The sequence below is a fragment of the Bufo bufo genome, chromosome 2, assembly GCF_905171765.1.
Source record: "Bufo bufo chromosome 2, aBufBuf1.1, whole genome shotgun sequence".
Classification (NCBI taxonomy): Eukaryota; Metazoa; Chordata; class Amphibia; order Anura; family Bufonidae; genus Bufo; species Bufo bufo.
In genome coordinates, this window is record NC_053390.1 from 29,941,354 (window position 1) to 29,965,584 (window position 24,231).

General features: G+C 43.0%; 1 protein-coding gene and 1 long non-coding RNA gene across 2 annotated transcripts in view; one reads left to right on the forward strand and one right to left on the reverse strand.

The window, feature by feature from the left end:
• On the reverse strand, window positions 1-22,424 carry LOC120992085. The gene is made up of 3 exons (XR_005776919.1): window positions 22,295-22,424; window positions 4,218-4,227; window positions 1-11 (listed from the first exon to the last, which is right to left on the reverse strand). It is a non-coding gene; the product is annotated as an uncharacterized LOC120992085 (long non-coding RNA).
• LOC120992083 (zinc finger protein 585A-like) overlaps window positions 1-23,356 on the forward strand; it is an 81,367-nt gene extending 58,011 nt beyond the window's left edge. The window contains exon 3 of the mRNA XM_040420834.1: window positions 22,729-23,356. Coding sequence (XP_040276768.1) covers window positions 22,729-23,261 — 533 coding nt within the window. The 3' untranslated portion in view covers window positions 23,262-23,356. The remainder of the gene's footprint in view (window positions 1-22,728) is intronic.
• The last annotated feature ends 875 nt before the right edge of the window (window positions 23,357-24,231 follow it).

A 24,231-nucleotide genomic window follows, 5' to 3' on the forward strand; every position in this document is an offset into this window, starting at 1 on the left:
GCACCGGCCTCCTGACTGCCAAGAAGTTTGTTGTAGGTAGTACCGCGCTAGATTTAAGATGATTGGAATACTTTAACAATAGCCACAAGTTAGATATGATTATACTACAGTGAGCGGGGCCCGGTGTAGTAGAATACAGTGACTGCACCGGGCCCCGGTGCCATTACAGAAACAGATGCCGGCCCCCATTCACTACACAGGAACACTTATGGGGGATCTGTGGATGACACATAAGATGCTATATACACTCACCAAAAGAATTATTAGGAACACCTGTTCTATTTCTCATTAATGCAATTATCTAGTCAACCAATCACATGGCAGTTGCTTCAATGCATTTAGGGGGGTGCTCCTGGTCAAGACAATCTCCTGAACTCCAAACTGAATGTCAGAATGGGAAAGAAAGGTGATTTAAGCAATTTTGAGCGTGGCATGGTTGTTGGTGCCAGACGGGCCGGTCTGAGTATTTCACAATCTGCTCAGTTACTGGGATTTTCACGCACAACCATTTCTAGGGTTTACAAAGAATGGTGTGAAAAGGGAAAAACATCCAGTATGCGGCAGTCCTGTGGGCAAAAATGCCTTGTGGATGCTAGAGGTCAGAGGAGAATGGGCCGACTGATTCAAGCTGATAGAAGAGCAACGTTGACTGAAATAACCACTCGTTACAACCGAGGTATGCAGCAAAGCATTTGTGAAGCCACAACACGCACAACCTTGAGGCGGATGGGCTACAACAGCAGAAGACCCCACCGGGTACCACTCATCTCCACTACAAATAGGAAAAAGAGGCTACAATTTGCACGAGCTCACCAAAATTGGACTGTTAAAGACTGGAAAAATGTTGCCTGGTCTGATGAGTCTCGATTTCTGTTGAGACATTCAAATGGTAGAGTCCGAATTTGGCATAAACAGAATGAGAACATGTATCCATCCTCTGATGGCTACTTCCAGCAGGATAATGCACCATGTCACAAAGCTCGAATCATTTCAAATTGGTTTCTTGAACATGACAATGAGTTCACTGTACTAAAATGGCCCCCACAGTCACCAGATCTCAACCCAATAGAGCATTTTTGGGATGTGGTGGAACGGGAGCTTCGTGCCCTGGATGTGCATCCCTCAAATCTCCATCAACTGCAAGATGCTATCCTATCAATATGGGCCAACATTTCTAAAGAATGCTATCAGCACCTTGTTGAATCAATGCCACGTAGGATTAAGGCAGTTCTGAAGGCAAAAGGGGGTCCAACTCCGTATTAGTATGGTGTTCCTAATAATTCTTAGGTGAGTGTATATACAGCATATTAAGGGATCGCTCTCTCTCATGGGGTCGCAATCACAGACTTCTCCTCTAACAACGGGGTTCAAGTCCAAAAGGTGCTTTATTTTTGCACTTCAGCACCATCACACACATAAACATTGAAAATAAACACCTGCCCTTCTGGGCTCTACCTAATACACGTGTTGTCTCTACCTCACCTATAGAGCGCAGTTCACACACAGGACTAGATCCGGCTTTCTCAGCCATATACGGTCCAGCAGCCTCCAGGCTGTGACCACACCAGCACCCTTGGGGGGAGATGGTCCGGAAGTCCTCCCGACTCTGACCGTGCGACCCTCTCTCCGTAGGCGTCGCTGGGCCCCCCCAAACTTCAGGCTTTACAAAGCCTCGTGGCCCCTCAGCCCTCCTGGCTGAGGCCACACAGAGCCTCTCAGGCTCCCCTCTCTCTCAGGCTTCCTCAGCCTTTCTCCCTCCAAGTTATACACAGAGGGTTGTTTTATCCCTCCTTGATTATAGCAGCAGGCCTGATCTGCGATCACCTCTCGCAAAAGACAATACATGTAGTGGAAGGGTGTGGACTGGCAGATCCCACTACCAAACCTATCCCCCAGCCAACATGAAATCCAGCCCAGAACAACATCTAGACAAAACTGTCTCAGCAAACTACACTTTGCTGAAACCACCGTATTAGTATGGTGTTCCTAATAATTCTTTAGGTGAGTGTATGTGTCATCCACAGATGCCCCCATAATGGTGTCATCCACAGACCACCATTACGGTAGTTCAAAACCCACCAAAAGCACACCTTTTGGTTCAAAATATTTTTTTTCTTATTCTCCTCCTCAAAAACCCAGGTGCGTCTTATGGGCAGGTGCATCTTATAGGGCGACAAATACGGTATATATTAAAAGGAAAAAATAAATCTAACAAAAAAAATACAAATAAAAGGGGGAAAAAGTGTAAAATATAAAAAGTCAGTGTCCCCCAGAGGTCTTTTAAAGACCTCTTGGGGATTCAATTTCATAATAGAGTATTTGATTCATTCTCCCGGTTTTCGGGATTTCTTAAGACAAGATGTTATTTGATTTGGGAGTGATTAGAACCGCATTTTGGTGCTGTATTTGTAATGTCATTCCTGTTGTTTTTCTCACATGGATTATCTGAATGTCTATTGACCACACGAGAAAATGTACATGTATACTTTTATTATTGTACTTATTCTAATAAAAAGACAATTATACAAAAAAAAGACCTCTTGGGGGACATATAGTGCTGCAAAAATATATAAAAAAAAGAAAAGAAAATTTTAGCAAAAACATAAATAAATAAATAAAATACAAGTAAAAGAAAACTATAAAAAGGAAACAGTGCAAAATAAAATTGTTCACTGTCATATTATGTGGCAAAAATATATTTTAAGAATAAATAAGTGATGATAAAATAAAAAGAAAATACAAAAAAAAGGAAAAAGTGCAAAAAAAATGCCAGTTTTCCCCCAAAGGTCTTTTTAAAAAAAGAAAAAAAAACATGGTAAAATTCATAAAAGCAAAAAACTCCCACGCCAACCAAAACCATTACTATTATCACCCCATTCATGTGAAACTATACATATTGTATAATAAAACGATCCAACACATAGAGGGAACTAATTATAATAATATGCATATTTAAATAATGAGCTATAGTTTGAATGAAAATGACTTTTGTTTTAAATAAATTGTACAGTTTCCCGATAATAAAAGTAAAAAAATATATTAAAAATCCCTGTGTTATGTAATAAAAAGCTGCAAAAGTTATTTTGGTAGTCGAAAAAATAAAAAAGTTACAAGTGTTTGAACCACGTGCTCTAAATCACAAAAAAGTGACTGGTCATTAAGGCCTTTTCAGTCCTGGTCATTAAAGGGTTAACCAATAAGTGCTTTCCCGGCTAGTAAGGCCTCATACACAGGACCGTACCTTTTTCTTTCGGTCCGCAAGACACTAGCCATGTGTCCGCATCTTTTGCGGCCCCGTTGAAGTGAATGGGTCCGCATCCGAGCCACATAAAAAAATGCAGCTCAGATGCGGACTAAAACAATGGCCGTGTGCGTGAGCCCTTAGGGAAAGTGCTTACTGGTTATTGCAGGGACCTGGGGGTGCAGGAGGCGGTAATAACCAGTGAGCGCCGTCCTCTGCAGTGAAGTAAAGCACTCATTAGTGAATAGGAGGCAGGAAGGAAACGTCGCCACTTAAAGGGATTCTGTCACCTGAAAAATGGTTATTAACCTGGCTGACATTAGTGATGTGCTAATGTCAGTTGAACATAACTATATTAGCGCCATCTCACTGACTGAAGCCTTTATTGAGAAAAACAAACTTTTATAATATGCTAATTAGCCTCTAGTTGCAGGGAGGGCGTTGCCCCTGCTCCTAAAGGCTCCGTTCTCCCACCTCTGGCCACGCACTGCTACGCTAGAATGACAGGGCCAGGCAGCGTTGGTCTCCTAACTCCGGCCCTGTCTGCAGTGTAAATCTCGTGCCTGCGCCGTCCCGTTCAGTATACGGAGCAGGCGCAGTGAGTGAAGGGCGCTCGCCGGCTGCCAGCTTCATCACTGCGCCTGCGCTGAATACTGAACGGCGCGAGATCTCCCCAGTGCACAGGGCCGGCAGGAGGAGGTAAAAGCTGCCTGGCCCTGTCAATCTAGTGTAGCAGGGCGTGGCCAGAGGTGGGAGAACGGCAACGCCCCCCCTGCTCCTAGAGGCTAATTAGCATATTATAAAAGTTAGTTTTTCTCAATAACGGCGGCAGGCAGTGAGATGGCACTAATATACAGTGTCAAGAAAAAGTATGTGAACCCTTTGGAATGATCTGGATTTCTGCACAAATTGGTCATAAAAAGTGATCTGATCTTCATCTAAGTCACAACAATAGACAATCACAGTTTGCTTAAACTAATAACACACTAAGAATTAAATGTTACCATGTTTTTATTGAACACACCATGTAAACGTTCACAGTGCAGGTGGAAAAAGTATGTGAACCCTTGGATTTAATAACTGGTTGAACCTTCTTTGGCAGCAATAACTTCAACCAAACGTTTCCTGTAGTTGCAGATCAGACGTGCACAACGGTCAGGAGTAATTCTTGACCATTCCTCTTTACAGAACTGTTTCAGTTCAGCAATATTCTTGGGATGTCTGGTGTGAATCTCTGGGCCACTCCAGAAGCCATATTTTCTTCTGTTTAAGCCATTCTGTTGTTGATTTACTTCTATGCTTTGGGTTGTTGTCCTGTTGCAACACCCATCTTCTGTTCAGCTTCAGTTGGTGGACAGATGGCCTTAAGTTCTCCTGCAAAATGTCTTGATAAACTTGGGAATTCATTTTTCCTTCGATGATAGCAATCCGTCCAGGTCCTGACGCAGCAAAGCAGCCCAAAACAATGATGCCCCCACCACCATATGTCACAGTTGGGATGAGGTTTTGATGTTGGTGTGCTGTGCCTCTTTTTCTCCACACATAGTGTTGTGTGTTTCTTCCAAACAACTCAACTTTGGTTTCATCTGTCCATAGAATATTTTGCCAGTACTGCTCTTATGCAAACTGTAAACGTGCAGCAATGTTTTTTTGGACAGCAGTGGCTTCCTCTGTGGTATCCTCCCATGAAATCCATTCTTGTTTAGTGTTTTACTTATTGTAGATTCGCTAACAGGGATGTTAGCATATGCCAGAGACTTTTGTAAGTCTTTAGCTGACACTCTAGGATTCTTCTTCACCTCATTGAGCAGTCTGCGCTGTGCTCTTGCAGTCATCTTTACAGGACGGCCACTCCTAGGGAGAGTAGCAGCAGTGCTGAACTTTCTCCATTTATAGACAATTTGTCTTACTGTGGACTGATGAACAGCAAGGCTTTTGGAGATACTTTTATAACCCTTTCCAGCTTTATGCAAGTCAACAATTCTTAATCGTAGGTCTTCTGAGAGCTCTTTTGTGCGAGGCATCATTCACATTAGGCAATGCTTCTTGTGAAAAGCAAACCCAGAACTGGTGTGTTTTTTTATAGGGCAGGGCAGCTGTAACCAACACCTCCAATCTCATCTCATTGAATGGACTCCAGTTGGCTGACACCTCACTCTCTTGGAGATGGCATTAGTCTAGGGGTTCACATACTTTTTTCACCTGCACTGTGAATGTTTACATGGTGGTTTCAATAAAAACATGGTAACATTTAATTCTTTGTGTGTTATTAGTTTAAGCAGACTGTGATTGTCTATTGTTGTGACTTAGATGAAGATCAGATCACATTTTATGACCAATTTTTGAAGAAATCCATATCATTCCAAAGGGTTCACATACTTTTTCTTGCAACTGTAGTTATGTTCAGCTGACATTAGCACATCGCTAATGTCAACCAGCTTAATACCCATTTTTCAGGTGACAGAAACCCTTTAAAGGAGTTTCCTAGTTAAAATGATTTTTACCTAGTTCCTGCAGCATGGTCCCTGCCACAGAAGATTCCTACTTTCCTGCTCCATGCTGTTCTCGATGTCTCCATCCTCCAGTCTCGGAGCACCTCTCCAGCAAATGACTGACTTTAGCGGTGACACGCTGCTTGTGATCACATCACCACTGAAGCCAGTCATTGGCTGGAGAGGTACTGTTCAAGTGACTCTGCCCATAGCCAGCCAGATGTAAACAGCGCCGGAGCAGGAAAAGTTTGCTCAGGCCCATGCTGCAGGAACGTGTTAAAAATCATTTTTTTACCAGGAAATCTCTAAGCCCCTGTTACACGGCACAATATTCAGGACAATTACTGGGAACAAGTGTTCATAGGAGCGCTCATTCCTAATATCTGGCGGTATAATCAGCTGCTGATCAGCCGATTAAACAAGGAATCACTCGTTTGTCGACTGATTTGCCTATTTTATCAGGATGAAAGATGTACAATTATCATCGGCACATCCACCCGTGTAATCAGGAATCGGCTACCGATAATCTATAGAAGTGAATGAGGGAGGAATGACTGTGGTAGCGATCATTCCTCCCCAGTCACTTTGCAGTAGCCTGTGTAATAGGCTGATGCAAACAAGCGTTGATTAACTTTTTTTTGTGGCCCCTTAAAATAGTGCAATGTGACAATGCGGCCCCCAGACCAAAAAAGGTTGTGCACTCCTGATCTAGAGTCACAAGTACACTGCTCCTTTCCATTACAGGGAACTGCTGCCATCTAATGCTCATATGCCATATATCAGCTCAGTGGTCTACTTGGAATGTTTTTTCCGTTGACAGCCTCCTATCCATTGTGTATTATAGAGCCTAACCCTTCTGCGGCATCGGGCTCTTTTTGTCTACCAGTCTGGCTTAATTGCATAATTGTTTCTATTACGTAGCCTACAAAGTCGCAAAGAAGAAACTCAAGGAGAAGTCTCCTTCATGGCAAACTCTACCTAAGCTTTTCCGTAGACCTCAACCACCTGAAATGGAACAACCAGTCTCTCCCAGCGGGAGTTCGAGTTCTTTGATACCATCTGAGCCTGACCCAGCTATAGGGTCCCACGCACCAGCATTTGACCCTACTGAACTATATGCTAATATTAAAACGCTTTTCACTTCGAAGTTATCCAAGGCTGTTGGGAACTTTACCAAGCAAATGCAGGAATTGGGTACCTGAATATCTGATCTAGAGGATAGGATGAATGAAGTGGCAGATGCCATGGAAGAAGATAAGTCTCGCCTGCACGATTATGTTCATCGCCTGGAAGCCCTTGAGTATAAACGGGAGGACTTGAGAAATCGTAACCGGAGAGCTAACATTAGGATTAGGGGTAAGCCTGAATTTATTATGGCATTGCAACCTTTTTCAAGCTCTATTGCACCAGGCAGACCCTAATATGTTCAGAATAGACCGCGTGCATAGAGTACTTGGTCATACTAAAAATCGTAATGTTCCTCGGGATATTGTGCTTTGGCTACACTAACCTGAAATGAAGGATCAACTGTTAGCAGTGGCTCGAAATCTGTACAACTGTTTGCAGAACTGGCTCCTGCTACCCTAGAACGTCATGGAGCAATGAGTCCTGTTGCCATGGGTCTGCAACGAACTCAAATCCGCTGTCAATGAGACTTCCCTTTCGATGTGGTGTGTAGATTGGAAACCATCGCTACATGATGAAGGATCTTATGGAAGGCTATGAGATTCTGCAACAGGAAGGAGTCTCTTTTGAGCCACCAGTTGATCCGGCTCCACTGCTGCAGAGACCGGCCAGATCGTGGCAGGTTTAGAAGAAAGAATATTCCTGCCCTTCTTGAATCCCCAGGGTGAGCCTAATGGAGATCTTATAGTTAGACCCCTACCACAGAGGACTTGGCTTGATGGAACGTTATGTTTCTGCTGTCTATCTCATGATCTCTGAGGCTCTTTACTTCTGAGGCTTCCAGTTTTTCTATTTTACTTTGTTCTGATGGTGCTCCCTACTGACTGCTGGGATGGTTTTGGTCATTATTGGCTTTTCTCTTTGGCAACCGGCTTACCCTGTCCTGCCGATAATCCTTCTGGTAGTGCCTTTACTAGCGGTATTGTCGGAAGCGCAACTTGCTCCTTCTTTCCCTGAGTATTTTGTTTTTATCAAGCTATTACTTTTTTTTTTTTTTTGTACCAGGAATATATTTTACTGGTGCACTCCACTTACAAGGCAGGGTGACGCTGGGCTGTGATAGGCGCTGGAATTGGTGCCTGATTCGGTGATGTTAGATGGACATTTGGGGTTTACTACATTTATTCTTTGATGTATTTTCTGGTCTGACTATTTTTCAGCTATCAAGGACTTTCAGACAGTTCCATGGAGCTGGTTTCTTCTTACTACAGCAAGTTACTATTTCTAGGGTTGGGCTGGTGACTTTATACTTTTGGGGGGCTGTGGCGGTTTCTTGCCATCCCGCTCTTGTTTACTTTCTGATTATTTCCCCTATTTGGGATACTGCTGTTCCAAAATGAGGTGCGGGACCCATCATAGCCTTCTTTCTTTTTCTTTTATATTTTTTCTTTTCCTTATATATAGCTTTTCCCACCTTTCCATGCCAAACTATCCAATATACTTCTCTTTATACAGAGCAGTGTGTTGTTGTTTTTTTCCTTTCTTTTTTATCATATATTTCTCATGACACGGATCTGGATTCCATGATCTTCCCACGCCTATGGCTTTTCAGGGCACGAAATTAGCAAGTTCTGTCCGATACGTGGCTCCTGATTGTTTTTGTATCTATGTTTTATACTGTTTTTGTTTATTAGGATTGATGTTCCACTCCTATTACTGATTACATGAGTACTTTTATTTCCCTCTTGGCATGTGAAAGATTCTCTTTCATAATGTTAGGAGGTTCAACTCTCCTCCTAAGAGGCAAAAAGCCTTCTTACAATATGACCGCCTCAACGTTCAGGAATCACACATTACCCACTCCTCTTGTCCTCGATACTTCCATGACAAGTATACGTTACTGGCTCATGCTCCACACCAGTTTACATACACTGCAAAACATAGCAGCTGATTGCTGAAGCCTGGCACAGCGGGTCAATGGATGGAGCGGTACCTGCTCTGGAGTAGCAGGTGCAGAGCAGTACAACCAGGAGATAAGATCGTGGTCTTCAGCCAAGGTGTTGGAAGCAGCTAATGTAAAAGGAAGTGACGCATGCTGGCAACTCTCCTTTACTACGAGAAGGAAGACCAGGAGTGGGTGGACTCGGGCCCAGCGGGCATTATGATAGTTTATACAACTGGCTATTGAGATAGCAATAAAACTTGCTCCTGATATCAAGTAAACCATCACGACCACCATTTCAGCCTCACTGCAGTTACTACAGATGGAGGTAGTGGCTCATGCTGGGAGATTGGAGGAGTTATAACATTGAGTGAATATGCTGGAGTCTGAGTCGGGAGACACCCATGCCCATATAAGACAGCTACAGTTGGATAACTCTGTGTTAAAGGACAAGCTGGATGGCCTTGAAAATAGGTCCAGAAGAGACAACCTGAGAATCGTGGGGTTGCCAGAATACATTAAACTGCATTTGCTCCACAAGCTATGTGAAGAGAAAATACCAGAGGCCTTAGCCTTACAAGGTACCAAACGGGTGGAACGGGTCCACCGGATAGGCCCCCTGCAGGCAAATAACAATGTAGATATGGACAAAGCAGGGAGGCCTAGCAAGTGATTGCCTGGTATCTGGACAACAACCATAAGGAAGAGATTTTGCACAGTTTTCGTGCTAGCAAATTCCCCTTACTCGTAGCTGAGATTCTAATATTTGCAGATTACTACTTTGAGGTTACTCGAAGGCAGAGCATTCAGCTCTGTGTGCTCCACTCTGGTGACCTTTAGCTCCCCAGCAGAGACAGCTTCTCACTTAGAAGCTAAAGGTCTGATCCCGAGTAACTGGGAGACCCAGGCTCACTCTCCCAGGAGTGACCTTGGCAAGATTGCTGGGCGACATATCGTAGATAATTCCGAGAAGGTCCCCGGTCCATGGAATCAACCATCTACAAGTCATGGGATACAGTCGCTGTGCCCAACTGCAATACTTCTTTCCTGAAGGAGCAAAGGCATCTGAAAACAAGTCGCCATGAGATTGTCCAGACGGACGGCTGAACGTCTATGTAACATATCTGCCGGTTCTCTTTGATATCATAATAGACTCTTGAGAGGCTGTTTGTCTTTCTTTGAATACTGGTTGGACTTCTCTTTAGGAATAGTCAACCCCTAAGCTTTAAGTTTGCTATGCCAATCTGCACGGGTCTTTCTGCAGGGGCTTGACTAAATGAGCAATATTACTTCTCCATAGAGGTGATTGGGGAGGGGGCATCTACTCCCAGAAAAAAGGGAAGTCTCTTGGTGCGATAGGTGCTGTCCGAAATGGTGGGAGAGATGTGTACTACTGTGCTAGTTTTACCTCGTACATTTTTTTTTGTTTGGTTATTTTTCTTTTCTTATGTTATATTTGAAATGTTGATTGCTGTATGCCTGCGATGGAGTACTCAGACTTAGAAACAGATTTTGAGGCAAATCTCCGTTCCCCCTAATGGTCTCCTATGTTGAAATATAGCTCCTCTATTGCACCGCCATTATACAAGTAATTTCTTGGAATGTTAAGGGAATTAGATCCCCTTTAAAGAGAAATAGCTGAAAACTGACATAGCTTTGTTACAGGAGACTCATTTGGGTAAATTGTGGGTAGGATCTGTTTATGGCTCACCAGCTTGCGGTAAAAAGGCAGTGGTGTTGATCCTGATTAATAAACCCCTGACACATGAGATACGACGATCAGGGAAGATTGCTTCATATGCTTGTAAATACCCCCTGTGGTTTGCTGAGCTTCTATAATGTGTTTGGACCCAACTCTACTAATGATAACTTATTTTCTCTCCTTGAATCTTAAATCTTGGCAATGACAGTTTGTAAAGTAGTCGGGGGGACTTTAATTCTGTGATAGATCATAGGGAAGACAGGAGACATGACGATATAGTGATGGGAACACCACCCCCTCGACTGCATAACAAGGTGTTGGGTCCTCCTAGAAAATACGCCTATATGAGACCCTAGGAGATATCATAATCCTACTAGTAGAGAGTTTACGTTTTATTTCCCTGCTCATAAATCCTGGTCTAGCATAGATTATTGCTGAGAGTGATATCTACAGTCGTGGCCAAAAGTTTTGAGAATTACATAAATATTGGAAATTGGAAAAGTTGCTGCTTAAGTTTTTATAATAGTAATTTGCATATACTCCAGAATGTTATGAAGAGTGATCAGATGAATTGCATAGTCCTTCTTTGCCATGAAAATTAACTTAATCCATAAAAAAACTTTCCACTGCATTTCATTGCTGTCATTAAAGGACCTGCTGAGATCATTTCAGTAATCGTCTTGTTAACTCAGGTGAGAATGTTGACGAGCACAAGGCTGGAGATCATTATGTCAGGCTGATTAGGTTAAAATGGCAGACTTGACATGTTAAAAGGAGGGTGATGCTTGAAATCATTGTTCTTCCAATGTTAACCATGGTGACCTGCAAAGAAACACGTGTAGCCATCATTGCGTTGCATAAAAATGGCTTCACAGGCAAGGATATTGTGGCTACTAAGATTGCACCTCAATGAACAATTTATAGGATCATCAAGAACTTCAAGGAAAGAGGTTCAATTCTTGTTAAGAAGGCTTCAGGGCGTCCAAGAAAGTCCAGCAAGCGCCAGGATCGTCTCCTAAAGAGGATTCAGCTGCAGGATCGGAGTGCCACCAGTGCAGAGCTTGCGCTCACACCTGCCTGCTGCCATTCCTGAGCAAAGACTTTTGGAAGATGGCCTGGTGTCAAGAAGGGCAGCAAAGAAGCCACTTTTCTCCAAAAAAAACATCAGGGACAGATTGATCTTCTGCAGAAAGTATGGTGAATGGACTGCTGAGGACTGGGGCAAAGTCATATTCTCCGATGAAGCCTCTTTCCGATTGTTTGGGGCATCTGGAAAAAGGCTTGTCCGGAGAAGAAAAGGTGAGCGCTACCATCAGTCCTGTGTCATGCCAACAGTAAAGCATCCTGAGACCATTCATGTGTGGGGTTGCTTCTCATCCAAGGGAGTGGGCTCACTCACAATTTTGCCCAAAAACACATCCATGAATAAATAATGGTACCAAAACACCCTCCAACAGCAACTTCTTCCAACAATCCAACAACAGTTTGATGAAGAACAATGCATTTTCCAGCACGATGGAGCACCGTGCCATAAGGCAAAAGTGATAACTAAGTGGCTCGGGGACCAAAACGTTGACATTTTGGGTCCATGGCCTGGAAACTCCACAGATCTTAATCCCATTGAGAACTTGTGGTCAATCCTCAAGAGGCGGGTGGACAAACAAAAACCCACTAATTCTGACAGACTCCAAGAAGTTATTATGAAAGAATGGGTTGCTATCAGTCAGGAATTGGCCCAGAAGTTGATTGAGAGCATGCCCAGTCGAATTGCAGAGGTCCTGAAAAAGAAGGGCCAACACTGCAAATACTGACCCTTTGCATAAATGTCATGTACTTGTTGATAAAAGCCTTTGAAACGTATGAAGTGCGTGTAATCATATTTCACTACATCACAGAAACAACTGAAACAAAGATCTAAAAGCAGTTTAGCAGCAAACTTTGTGAAAACTAATATTTGTGTCATACTCTAAACTTTTGGCCACGACTGTACAATGGTAATTTAATACCACTCCCCAATCTCCTTGACACTAGCTGAGTCCTATGAGAGAGGCTCTGACATTTTATGGTGTTTTCCCTCAAACTTGACCAATGATGAGACATTTGCTGGAGTCCTGGTGGGAAGAATTTGCCTCCACTAATGAGGAACATCAGTGTTGGCCTTCGCTTTATTGGGACACCACTAAGGCTGCTCTACGGGGCCCATCATTGCATATGTCTCAGGTTGATGGAAAGCCATTGCTGGAGGGTTATATATCAGCCAGTCTGTTAGTCAGATCCATGATTAGAGATGCTCCTTCTCCTTTGAAGTTGACAGCATGGCGTGAATCACAGCAGGCTTTTAATGACCGGACACTGCAACGCAACCCGCACTACCGCTCTGGCCTGGAGGCTACCCTTTTCAGATATGGTAATAAGTCAGGCAAACTATTAGCGACCCTAGCACAAAGCAGATTTCAAACTACATACTTAACTTTCTTGAATGTAGATGCTAAAATCCTCTTGAAGCTTACAGCAGATAGACTAGCGAATGTTATGCCTACCCTTCTTGGCCCAGAACAAGTAGGCTTCACACAGGGAAGGTCTGCTATCACAAACATCAGGATGGTGTTGTCTGTTCTCGACCAAACCTGGCGCCGGTCCCAGCCTGGGCCCTACTCTGCCTTATTTACCATCAATGCCGAAAAGGCTTTTGACAATGTCCGATGGGTTAAAATAGCCCTGTTCACCAATGATATATTATTTCTATTAGATCCGGAGAAGGGAGTCCCGGTGATATTGTAGGCACTCAGAGATTTTGGAATGTATTCTGGATATTGTGTCAATATCTCTAAATGTGAATTGCTGTGGATAGGGGGAAAACCTAAAGTATCCTCTGTCTCTGTTCTTGACCTCAGTTTATTTGTAGTTCAGGACAGCGTGACATATTTAGGGGTGAAGATAGGGGCTAACCTCTGTACCAGCCGAATTACTCTCCTCTCATCCATAGGATACAATCTGATCTGTTGAAATGGTTAGGACTACCTCTGAATGTGGAGGGTCAATGCCATCTGGTCAAAATGTCGTGCTTTGCACGGCTTCTCTTTCCCTTCTCAACTGATTAAGAACGCAGACATGCAATGTTTACACTCCAGTTTCACCAAGTTTATCTGGCCAAGGAGGAAACCTAGGATAGGTTTATCTAAATGAATATTGCCTAGAGAGGAGGGAGGTGTAAATTTCCCTAATCTCAGAGGGTACGACTTAGCCTGCTTATTTAGACACCTCCTTGACTGGACACATGGTACCTCCTTTTATTCCAACACCACGTTGAAGCAACAATTTGCCTATCCCTAGGCTCTTATGGCCCTGGCTCTTTCAAGGTTGACAACTCTCTCTGTAAAGGGGTCTGTCCTTCTTAGGGATACCCTGGTGACGTTGAAAATCTCACACCAACATTTTAAGCTCTCTTATCAATGCTCCAAAGCTTACCTCTTTGAAACAATCCTGACTTCCAGGTTGAAATGAGAAGCATTTTGTTTAGGGATCGAAAGGCGAAATGAATTTATTGTCCTGGGGAGTTGAGGCATAATGTGAAGGCAGGAGTTGTGCGCCCTAATTAATTTGCAATGAGATCACTCATACCTGTATCGGCAGGTCAGACACTTCTCTCGTAAACAAAATGACATTATGGGGGAAGCCTGGATTAATCCCTTTGACGGCCTTTTGGGGGTTGCCTCTAGAAGATCTATTTCTCAAATATACGGACAATTATGGAAATCCATCTCTCCAATGCGACCAGAAATAGCATTCAGAGGATGGGTTAAAAAATTGCAGTTCCCTGAGGTCCTTCCATGCATTCTCATTGGATGGGCTGATTTCCGAAAACACCTAACTAATGTGGGTTCGAGACAATGCAAAATACTTCAGAGAGCAATATATCATCTCCAACCGCCCCAGACAGGAAAACTTCTTGTCAGTGATGTGGGATGCCACAAACAAATTTTATATCATAGACTGTGGGACTGCCCTAAACTTGGGTCCTAGTGGGTGGAGGTTTTAGACCGGGTGCACCAAATCAGTAAATTTAGGGGAGCTCTAGGTCCAACGGAAGTACTATTCCACGCTCAGCAAAGGCCACTTATCTCTCCCAGAAAACCTGCTCATCTACCTCCTATAGTTTATGCTGTTATTTTTGTAGCTAGAAGTGTCTGCTATCAGACTGGTTGACATCTCATATCCCAAGTATGCAGCAGTTAATCTCCAGGCTCACCACTCTTTTATCTGGAGAGATTGGAGACAATGAGACAAAGAAAAGCGTTTACTTAAGGTCCCTTTACATGGGATGATGTACAAGCAGATTGTCGGGAAGGAAGCGTTCCTTCCCAACAATCTGCTGATCGCTAGCAGTGGAGACCGGTGCATTTACACCCATCGATCTCCTCCAGCTAATGCCACCGCTCTTCTCCATACTGTCTCGTTGTTTCCTGGCAGCAGCAGCACAATTTACCACCGGGAAACAAAGATTTTTTTGTGCTGCACAAACGATCTAATTTTCTGATCAACGAGCATTCCTCTCGTTCATTGCGTATTCGACGGTGCATTCACACCACCAGATCATCACTAACAAGCGTTCACAGTAATGATCTGTTCAATTCTCGGCCCGTGTATAGGGTCCTTTAGACGCTCTATGAGAAGGTGGAAGTTTTTCCTAACTCACTTTTTTTTCTGATACTGAGCTGGAGGAGGCAATGAAACCCAGTGGTAACAGAGAGAGAGACAAAGGTACGCTGGGACGTCTGACAGTGTCCTGACGGATGTAAACGGTTTACGCTTGACCTCTTTTACTACAAGGTTACAGTTCTTATATCTGGCCACAGAGGGGACACATTTTTGGAGGCTTCATTGTAGGCACATTGCTATTACTTTATAATTGTTACTTTCTGTATGTTGAATGAGGATTGTGGCGAAAGCCACTTTGCCACAGTGTTTTGGAGCGGGCTGTTTGCCCGCCTCCTGCCCCAGGATTATGGCCCATACTAACTTTGAAGGAGAAGATAGACCGGCCGCACAATTTAAATCTGTGGAACTGTTTTGGGCAGGAAAGCCATGCTTGCGGCCGGCCAAATGTGACTTCCATGGAATTCGGGAATCCCTGCTCAGATCTGGGTGGTTTTTGGATATGTTGTTCACCTAGATCATAGCTATCCATGGATGTATAAATTATGGGGATATGTGGGGTTTTGGGGTGTTTTCTGTGTTTGGGGGAAAAATGTGTGTTTTCTGTCTGTGAGTGATTAAGTTAGCCCATTACGTTTGGTAATTGTATTTTGTTGATTGCGTCTCTGACAATGCCAGTGTGTTAGTTAATTGCGTCACAGACAATGCTCATTTTATTTTGTTGATTGCGTTACAGACAGAGGGAAGGGGATTTTTGTGTACAAATGCTGGGAAGGTTCAATACTGTAAATGCATGTGATTGGCTAAAATATAAACTGTCACAGTCTTTTACAAGGGCCCCAGGGGGAGTGTCCCTTGCTAGGAGACCTGCATAAAAGGCTGGAAAATAACCCATTAAAGAGCTCTGCTTAACCCTCAAGCAAAGTGTCGTCTCGTTCTTGGGGGAATTGGATTGTATGCTGATTGCCAGGAATGTAAGCCGATTGTATGCTTTTCCTGTTCCGCGGTTTCCAGGATTCGTGTAGTTTGCAGTTCGGCAGACTGGTGCTTGCAGTAACTGCCTGTGCATTGAAAGGAGAATATCGTCTGAACGGAGTTGTGTGCTGAACGGTCCGTTACAAGGATGATGATATTAAAAATCCAATAAAATGTAAAAAAACAAAACATAATAAGGTTCAGAATATAAACTATTCAGACTGGAAATGGCTACTGTAATCATAGACACCCTTCACTGTATCTCATTTAAGCTATTTGTGATGTTAAACTACAGCTGAATGTCCCCCTCTTATACCGTACTGAAAAGGCACTTGGATGGACCCAGGCGAAATTTTATAAATTAGCCAACAAACTGGATAAAATGCTTACAGTGCAGCTTTGCACCTGCCAGTAAATTAATATCTCTATCAAATTTGGGAAGCGAGAGGTCAGGTCACATCCAATCCTGTCAAGATACGGTATATCACCAATTCCATGCATTTTGCCAAAAGCTGTATTCTGACCCCACGGATGCTCCTGTTTCTGAGGTGTCTTCCATTTTAGCTCATTTACCAATTCCAAAACTGTTGCCTTCGGACACTGCCACTCTTAATTTCCCCATCAGTAATGAGGAACTAGACTCAACCATAATGTCCTTGAAAAGTGGGAAATCACTGGAAGAGGACGGGTTCTCTGCGCTTTATTTTAAAAAATGTAGATTCTTTTGCCACGTTTAAAGAGTTTCTACTATTATATGGTGCAGGGTGGTCCACTACTTTTAGATCTCTTAACTGGATTAATTACAGTAATCCCTAAACCTGATAAAGATCACTCACTCCTGGGAAATTATAGCTCAATATCCCTCCTTAATAGTGATGAGCGGCAGGGGCTATATTTGAGTTTGCCATATTTCACGAATATTTTGTAGAAAATTCGGCATATATTTGCGAATTTCGAGAATTCGAGATTTTATCGAATGCGATAAATCGGCAATGTAAAAATCGCGTAATGCGAATTTGGAACATGAAATACAGGCGTGGGTCACTTTGGCTCATTTTTCAAGCTGTCATAAGTTTCCTGAGACTGGAGAAAATGGTTGGCACGGCAGAACATTAGAATAGCTTTATATGCAAATGGAGTCAAGTGCTCCAATATATTCATGATTGCGCTAATCGGCAATGATTCAAATATTTTTTCGCACTACGTGCAACTTCCCATTTTAGCGGGTCTGACTACAGATTACTGATTGGTAAACTAAGTATTGTTGTGAACTTGACATTGCTTCCTTCTCATTGGCCCGCAAGCAAGAAGCAGAGAGGAATCATGTGTTCAGATGGAAAAAAATGGCGAATATTCGATATAAAAAATATATCGCACTACATTGTAAATATTCGTGAATTCTCAAAGTGGCGATATTTGCAATCAAAATTCGCTATTCGAATATTCGTGCTCAACACTACTCCTTAACATTGATTTGAAAATCTTCACCTCCATATTGGCTACTCGCCTAAATCGTTTCTTCCCCTCTTTAATACATGCTGACCAGGTGGGATTTATCCCTGGTAGAGAAGCCCCTGACAATGTGAGGAAAATATGTAACGTTATCCAGTGGGCTAATACGAAGTCTAATGTATTACAGATAATCGCTAACGAGCGTTCGCATGAAGTTCGCATGAATCTTTTTGTGGATGACATGTTTACCGTTCCTAATCCAGTGACCACATTAGGCCTCATGCACACGACCGTTGTGTTCCATTCCGCAAAATGGGGTTCCGTTGTTCCGTGATCCGTTTCCGTGTGTCTTCCTTTATTTTTGGAGGATCACCAGACATGAAGGAAAGTAAAAAAAAATCTAAGTCAAGTTTGCCATGCAAATGATAGGAAAAAAACGGACGCGGATGACAATCTTGTGTGCCTCCGCGTTTTTTTACGGTCCCATTGACTTGAATGGTTCCACGAACCGTTTTCCGTGAAAAAAATAGGACAGGTTATATTTTTTTGACGGACTGGAACCACGGATCACGGACGCGGATGGCAAATGGTGCATTAGCCGAGTTTTCAACGGACCTATTGAAAGTCAATGGGTCCGCAGAAAATCACGAAAAACGGAACAACGGACACGGAATAAAACAACGTTCGTGTGCATGAGGCCTTACCCAACTTATTAGGTAGGCTCACCGTTTTTGGTCATATGGCAGGACTACATATTAAAACTTCTAAAGCTGAAGTTTTACACTGTAATAAGCCATCCCAGACACAAATAGTTGATCGCTGTTAATTTTGGATTCAAAACTTAAGATGATTACTTACCATATTTGGGAGTAAATATACCCAAATCTCTTGATTCCATTTTTAAATGGAACTATGTCCGCCTTATCCCAAAATTATGTCAATAATTGATTTCCTGGAATTTTCTTCTTGGTTGGGCAGAATCCATAATGTGAAGATGGTCACACAGCCTTGTATCCTACATTATTTTAGAAACCTTCTGGTACCTGTTTCGGGATCTGCAATGAAGCTCCTTCAAAATTAGATTTTCTGTTTTAAATGGGCATACAATCGCCCCTGGATCTCCAGATCAATTATGCACCTCCATAAAAAAGTAGGAGGATTCTCTGTGCCTCACCTCTGCAGGTATTATAGCGGCTCTGTTATCTCAACTGGTGAGGACACCTGCAACTTCTAATCCCCCACAGTGGGTGCTTTTAGAGTCTGATCTCCTAGCACCAGTGAGTCCACTCACTGGTGCTTTGGGCCCCTCACTGGTGCTTTGGGCCCCTCACCAGTGAGTCCACTCACTGGTGATTTGGGCCCCAGACATTCCCCTAGCGCAGTGGTGGGCAAACTTTTTTGTCAACTGAGCCAAATATCGCCAAAACCACGATTGAAATTTCTTTCTAGAGCCACATTTTTAAAACCTAAAATATTGCGTCAACAGTACCAGTGAGGACTATTAGGGCTCATGCACACGACCGTGTGCCCGCCATTGTCATATTGCAGGCTGCATACGGCGGGTCCGCAATACATGGGCACTGGCTGTGTGCAGCCCGCATCATGGACCCATTCAATTGAATGGGTCCGCGATCCTCATGCAGCTGCCCCATGGTCTGTGTCCGTGCATTGCGGACCGCTATTTGCAGTCCGCAGCACAGGCACAGCGCCCTTACATTTGTGGGCATGAGCCCAGAATGTGTTTTTACATACTTTTATATGTACTTTCTTTTATTTGGATCTTGATTATTATTTCATTTATCTTTATCATTTTTTACTTTTATTAAACTTGTCTGCAGATGTGGATGTAATGTGGATGACGCACTTATGGGGGATATCTGTGGATGACGCACTTATGGGGGATATCTGTGGATGACGCACTTATGGGGGATATCTGTGGATGACGCACTTATGGGGGATATCTGTGGATGACGCACTTATGGGGGATATCTGTGGAGGGCACTTATGGGGGATATCTGTGGATGACACATATATATCATAAGATGCTATATATGCCCTCCACAGATATCCCCCATAAGTGCCCTCCACAGATATCCCCCATAAGTGCCCTCCAGTAAGTAAAGTAATGTATTAGTGGGGAAAAGGGAGGAGGCAGGGACACTTGCTGCGGGGCCGGTGCAGTGCCCGGCGCTGTGCACACACCGGGGGCAGCTCCTACCTTTCTGCTGCAGGACATTTCGCTCCTCCTGAGCGGCGGCCTCTTCACCACTCCTCACATGGCTGGTGTTCTGCCGAAAGTCCGCCGCTGCCCGCCCTTCTGCTGCTGTGCGCAGCGTGACATCTCACCCTCCGTCATGCGCCTCCTGCCCCGCCTGCCTGCTTCATTCATAAAGTGGAAGGAGCAGACAGATGGAGCAGGAGGCGCATGACAGACATTTTGCAAGCAGCTTGAGCGGCGCGATATGGCTGCGCGGCCGCCCACCTGCCAGCCCGCACCAAAGAGCTGCATTTAAGGATCTAAAGAGCCGCTTGTGGCTCGCGAGCCGCACTTTGCCGACCACTGCCCTAGCGGATATGGACCCTTCTGTGAAAGTCTGTTTCTTTATGCTTCAGCTATGGCAGACAGTCCATTTCAAATATAAAATACAGGGTACAACATCACCGATGCTCCCTATATTCCAGAACCGCCTTTTTCCACCTGGATTATCTTTCTTTGGTGGAAGCATGCCAAACTACGCCAGGTTGGAGATTTCCTGCTCAACTCAAAACTCACGTCCAGGGACTATTTTCTTTCTGGCTTTTCTCCCCCACCCACTGAACTGTTCAGGGTCAATCAGGTTTTCCATTTAAAAGGTTTCCAGGTTAAAAATCCCCCTTAGTTCCGATAAGATGGTTGAATATACCTCCTTTGAGAGATTTTGTCAGTATAGAGGAGTAGAAAAAGGATCCCTTTCTTTCATTTATTCCATGGTCAATTCCACTCTTTCTGATACTTTTATGTATTGATGGGAATCGGATTTGGGGGACACTTTTACTCTGGAACAATGGAATGAATGTTGTACGGTGATCAGCAATGGAGGTTGGCAGGTGACGTTGACGGAAACTTTGCTGAAGGTACTTCATACGGTGGAATTGGTACCTTCCAGATTGCATATTATATATCAGTCATTCTCTTCTTTATGTTTTAGGGCAGGCATGCTCAACCTGCGGCCTTCCAGCTGTTGGAAAAACTACAACTCCCAGCATGCCTGAACAGCATACAGCTATCAGTCTACAGCAGGGCATGGTGGGAGTTGTAGTTTTACAACAGCTGGAGGGCCGAAGGTTGAGCGTCCCTGTTTTAGGGGATGCCAAGAGACAGGTAATACCCTTCACATATGATGGACCTGTCCGATAGTTCACCAATTTTGGGCCAGTATTCAGAAAGGATTGTTTGAGGTCGTTCATAGATGTCCCTCTGTCAGCTCCTGTCTACCTATTAGGTCTTATATACTAATGCAACGTATACATTTTTACTATATATTTTGATGGTCGCGTGCATACATGTTGCTTCCAGATAGAGGCTCCCTATTTATCCATCTTAGAAGTTATCCAGAGAATTAACCAAATTATGAAAAGTGACCCTCTCGGAAACTAGAAAACAGTTCTCTAAGATATGGAATCTATGGATGAATTGTGCTACGTCCCCTACTTTTTGTCCCCATGACTGTAAGAGGGGGTGGTGTTTTTTATTTTCTTCTTTTTCTCTCTTCGCTCTCTCTTTTACCTATATCCCTAGTTGGCCGAGAAGTGGGAGGACACAGCCCCTATCATTGTTCTACAGATAACTCCTTTATTTGCTTTCTTTATTGAATTTTTTTGTTTTATCCACTTGCATATTTATGTATTTCTGTTCAACATTACCAGTAAATACTTTTGAAACATAATTAGATTTTTTGGGAGGTGAGACGGGACAAAAATTGCAATTCTTTCAACCACCAAATGAAGCATTAACTGGACACAGTTAAGAAAAGATGGGCGTGGCTAGCTAGCAACCAGTCTGTAATGTTAGCGCCGCCCACACAGAACATCCTGATGTTGGCCCCTGTGTCAGGACTGTGGAGGAGAAAAGATGTCATGTAGTTACATGGCAATGGTAAGTCATACAGATTAAAGGGCATACTGCAGGCAGCAAATCATATAAATTACAGGGGCCACCAGAACTGGCAACTCACTTAAGTTCCAGACAACACAGCCCACTGGGAATCTGCTGCTGATATTTGACACATGCTCAGTACAGGCTGCAGGAAAATAAGCAGTAGATGGAATTAGAAGCTGCAATTCCAACTGAAATGGCTGCTGGAAAATGGAGGATCTCAGTGCGGAACCAGGGAAAATGCAGCTTCTGCTGAGCATGTGTGAAAGTTCAGAAGCAGCAGTGGAGGAGGTGCACTGAAAAGTGCTTGACAATTAAGCTCTAGGTGGGCATTATGACATTTTTTTTAGTGAATCCACCTAAGAGATCTAGTCAATAAAGCAGTTTTTGTTGAGGAATGTGGGGACTGATCAGAATCCTGAACTTTGTCAGTGTATAGAAAGCTTTATAAGGCTGAAATTATATTTGTAGTTTTTTCAACCTGTAGTTACTGCTGGATCTAATTCCAGCCTAATAGGAATGTTATATGTTTTCTCTGCGGTTTGGAAAAAAAAATAAAATTTTTTATCTTAACAGAAAATCCCAGTAAGAATTCTGATGAAAACATCATGTTATCACAAATTTATAAAGCAGAAGATGAAGATATCATGCAGCGCTCTTTAGAAGAAAACGTCAATGTACATTTAGGACTTCACAGTACAGATCTGTTATATAATCCCCCTAATCATGAGGAACCTTCTCCTGACCGATCACTGATTGTTACCACAAGTACAGGTTTAGAAGGGGGTAAAAGGTTCCAGTGTGGTAAAGAGTTTTCAGAAATCTCAGGCATTTCTACATACAGAAGAATTCACAGACGTGAGAAACCATATTCATGTTCAGAATGTGGGAAGTGCTTTACGGAGAAATCAAATCTTCTTAGACATGAGAGAAGTCACACAGGAAAAAAAACTCATTCATGTTCAAACTGTGAGAAATTTTTTAATCATAAATCAGATCTTGTTAAACATGAGAGAATTCACACAGGAGAGAAGCCATATTCATGTTCAGAATGTGGGAAGTGCTTTTCAGTGAAATCAAATCTTGTTAAACATGAGAGAATTCACACGGGAGAAAAACCATATTCATGTTCAGAATGTGGGAAATGTTTTGCACAAAAATCAGATCTTGTTAAACATGAGAGAGTTCACACAGGTGAGAAGCCGTATTCATGTTCAGAATGTGGGAAGTGCTTTACAGAGAAATCAAATCTTGTTACACATGAGAGAATTCACAAAGGAGAAAAGCCGTATTCATGTCCAGAATGTGGGAAGTGCTTTATAGAGAAATCAAATCTTCATAGACATGAGAGAAGTCACACATGTGAGAAACCATATTCATGTTCAGAATGTGGGAAATGCTTTATAGCTAAACCAAGTCTTATTATTCATGATAGAATTCACACAGGAGAGAAGCCATATTCATGTTCAGAATGTGGGAAGTGCTTTACAGTGAAATCAAATCTTCGTAAACATGAGAGAAGTCACACTAAGTTAGATTAAAATGGGTGGAGTAGAGGTGGACTTTTTAAAGGCACAGTAACAGGTCTTGGAGAGCCAGAATTCTTGCTGTTTCTCAGGGGTTCAAATACTTATGTTCAGCAGTGCAAGAAAAATAAATTTTTAAAAATCATACAATGTGATTTCCTGAATATTTTTTTTAAATTCTGTCTCTGAGTTGGAATGCCTGACCTGAGACCACCTTGGCGCTTGGTAGGCGGGCTCAGATGTGTTTTGATCAAAATATATTGGCTAAGTGTCTCAGATATTATCATATCAGAGTGAGGACTTTGTCCATATATAATGCTTGCATCTACTTTAGTAAGTGCATTATTATCTTATTTCTGTGATTTTCTTCAATAAGATGGCCAGTGACATCCGCAGATTTGTATATTATACCGTGCAGGATGTTTTTATCTTAGTTTTTTCTGTGATTTTTTTTGTCTATGTAGTATTTGCTTGAGGGAGTGGCACCTTCAAGTGTGAATGCGCACCTATTTTATCTTGGGAGTAGCATTCCTCTGCACTTTTGCCCTTCCTATCCAATAGAGCGACTTGATTAGGTGGTACATATAGGTGTGCTTGTTCCTCCTCCCATTGGTTGCTTGATGCACATGGAGGTGACTAGGAGCAGCACACCATATATGCGGCGTCTGCACTCCTGAACATAGAAGCCCAATGGCTTAGGTAGGTTTAGCGTAGGACCTGCCTGACCTGAGACCATCTTGGCGCTTGGTAGGCGGGCTCAGATGTGTTTTGATCAAAATATATTGGCTAAGTGTCTCAGATATTATCATATCAAGAGTGAGGACTTTGTCCATATATAATGCTTGCATCTACTTTACTAAGTGCATTATTACCTTATTTCTGTGATTTTCTTCAACAGAGTGGGGATGCACCTACAATGTGAATTTCAGACCCCTCCATGATTTCTAAGTGGGAGGCCTTGCAAAATCACCAGGTGTTCAAATAC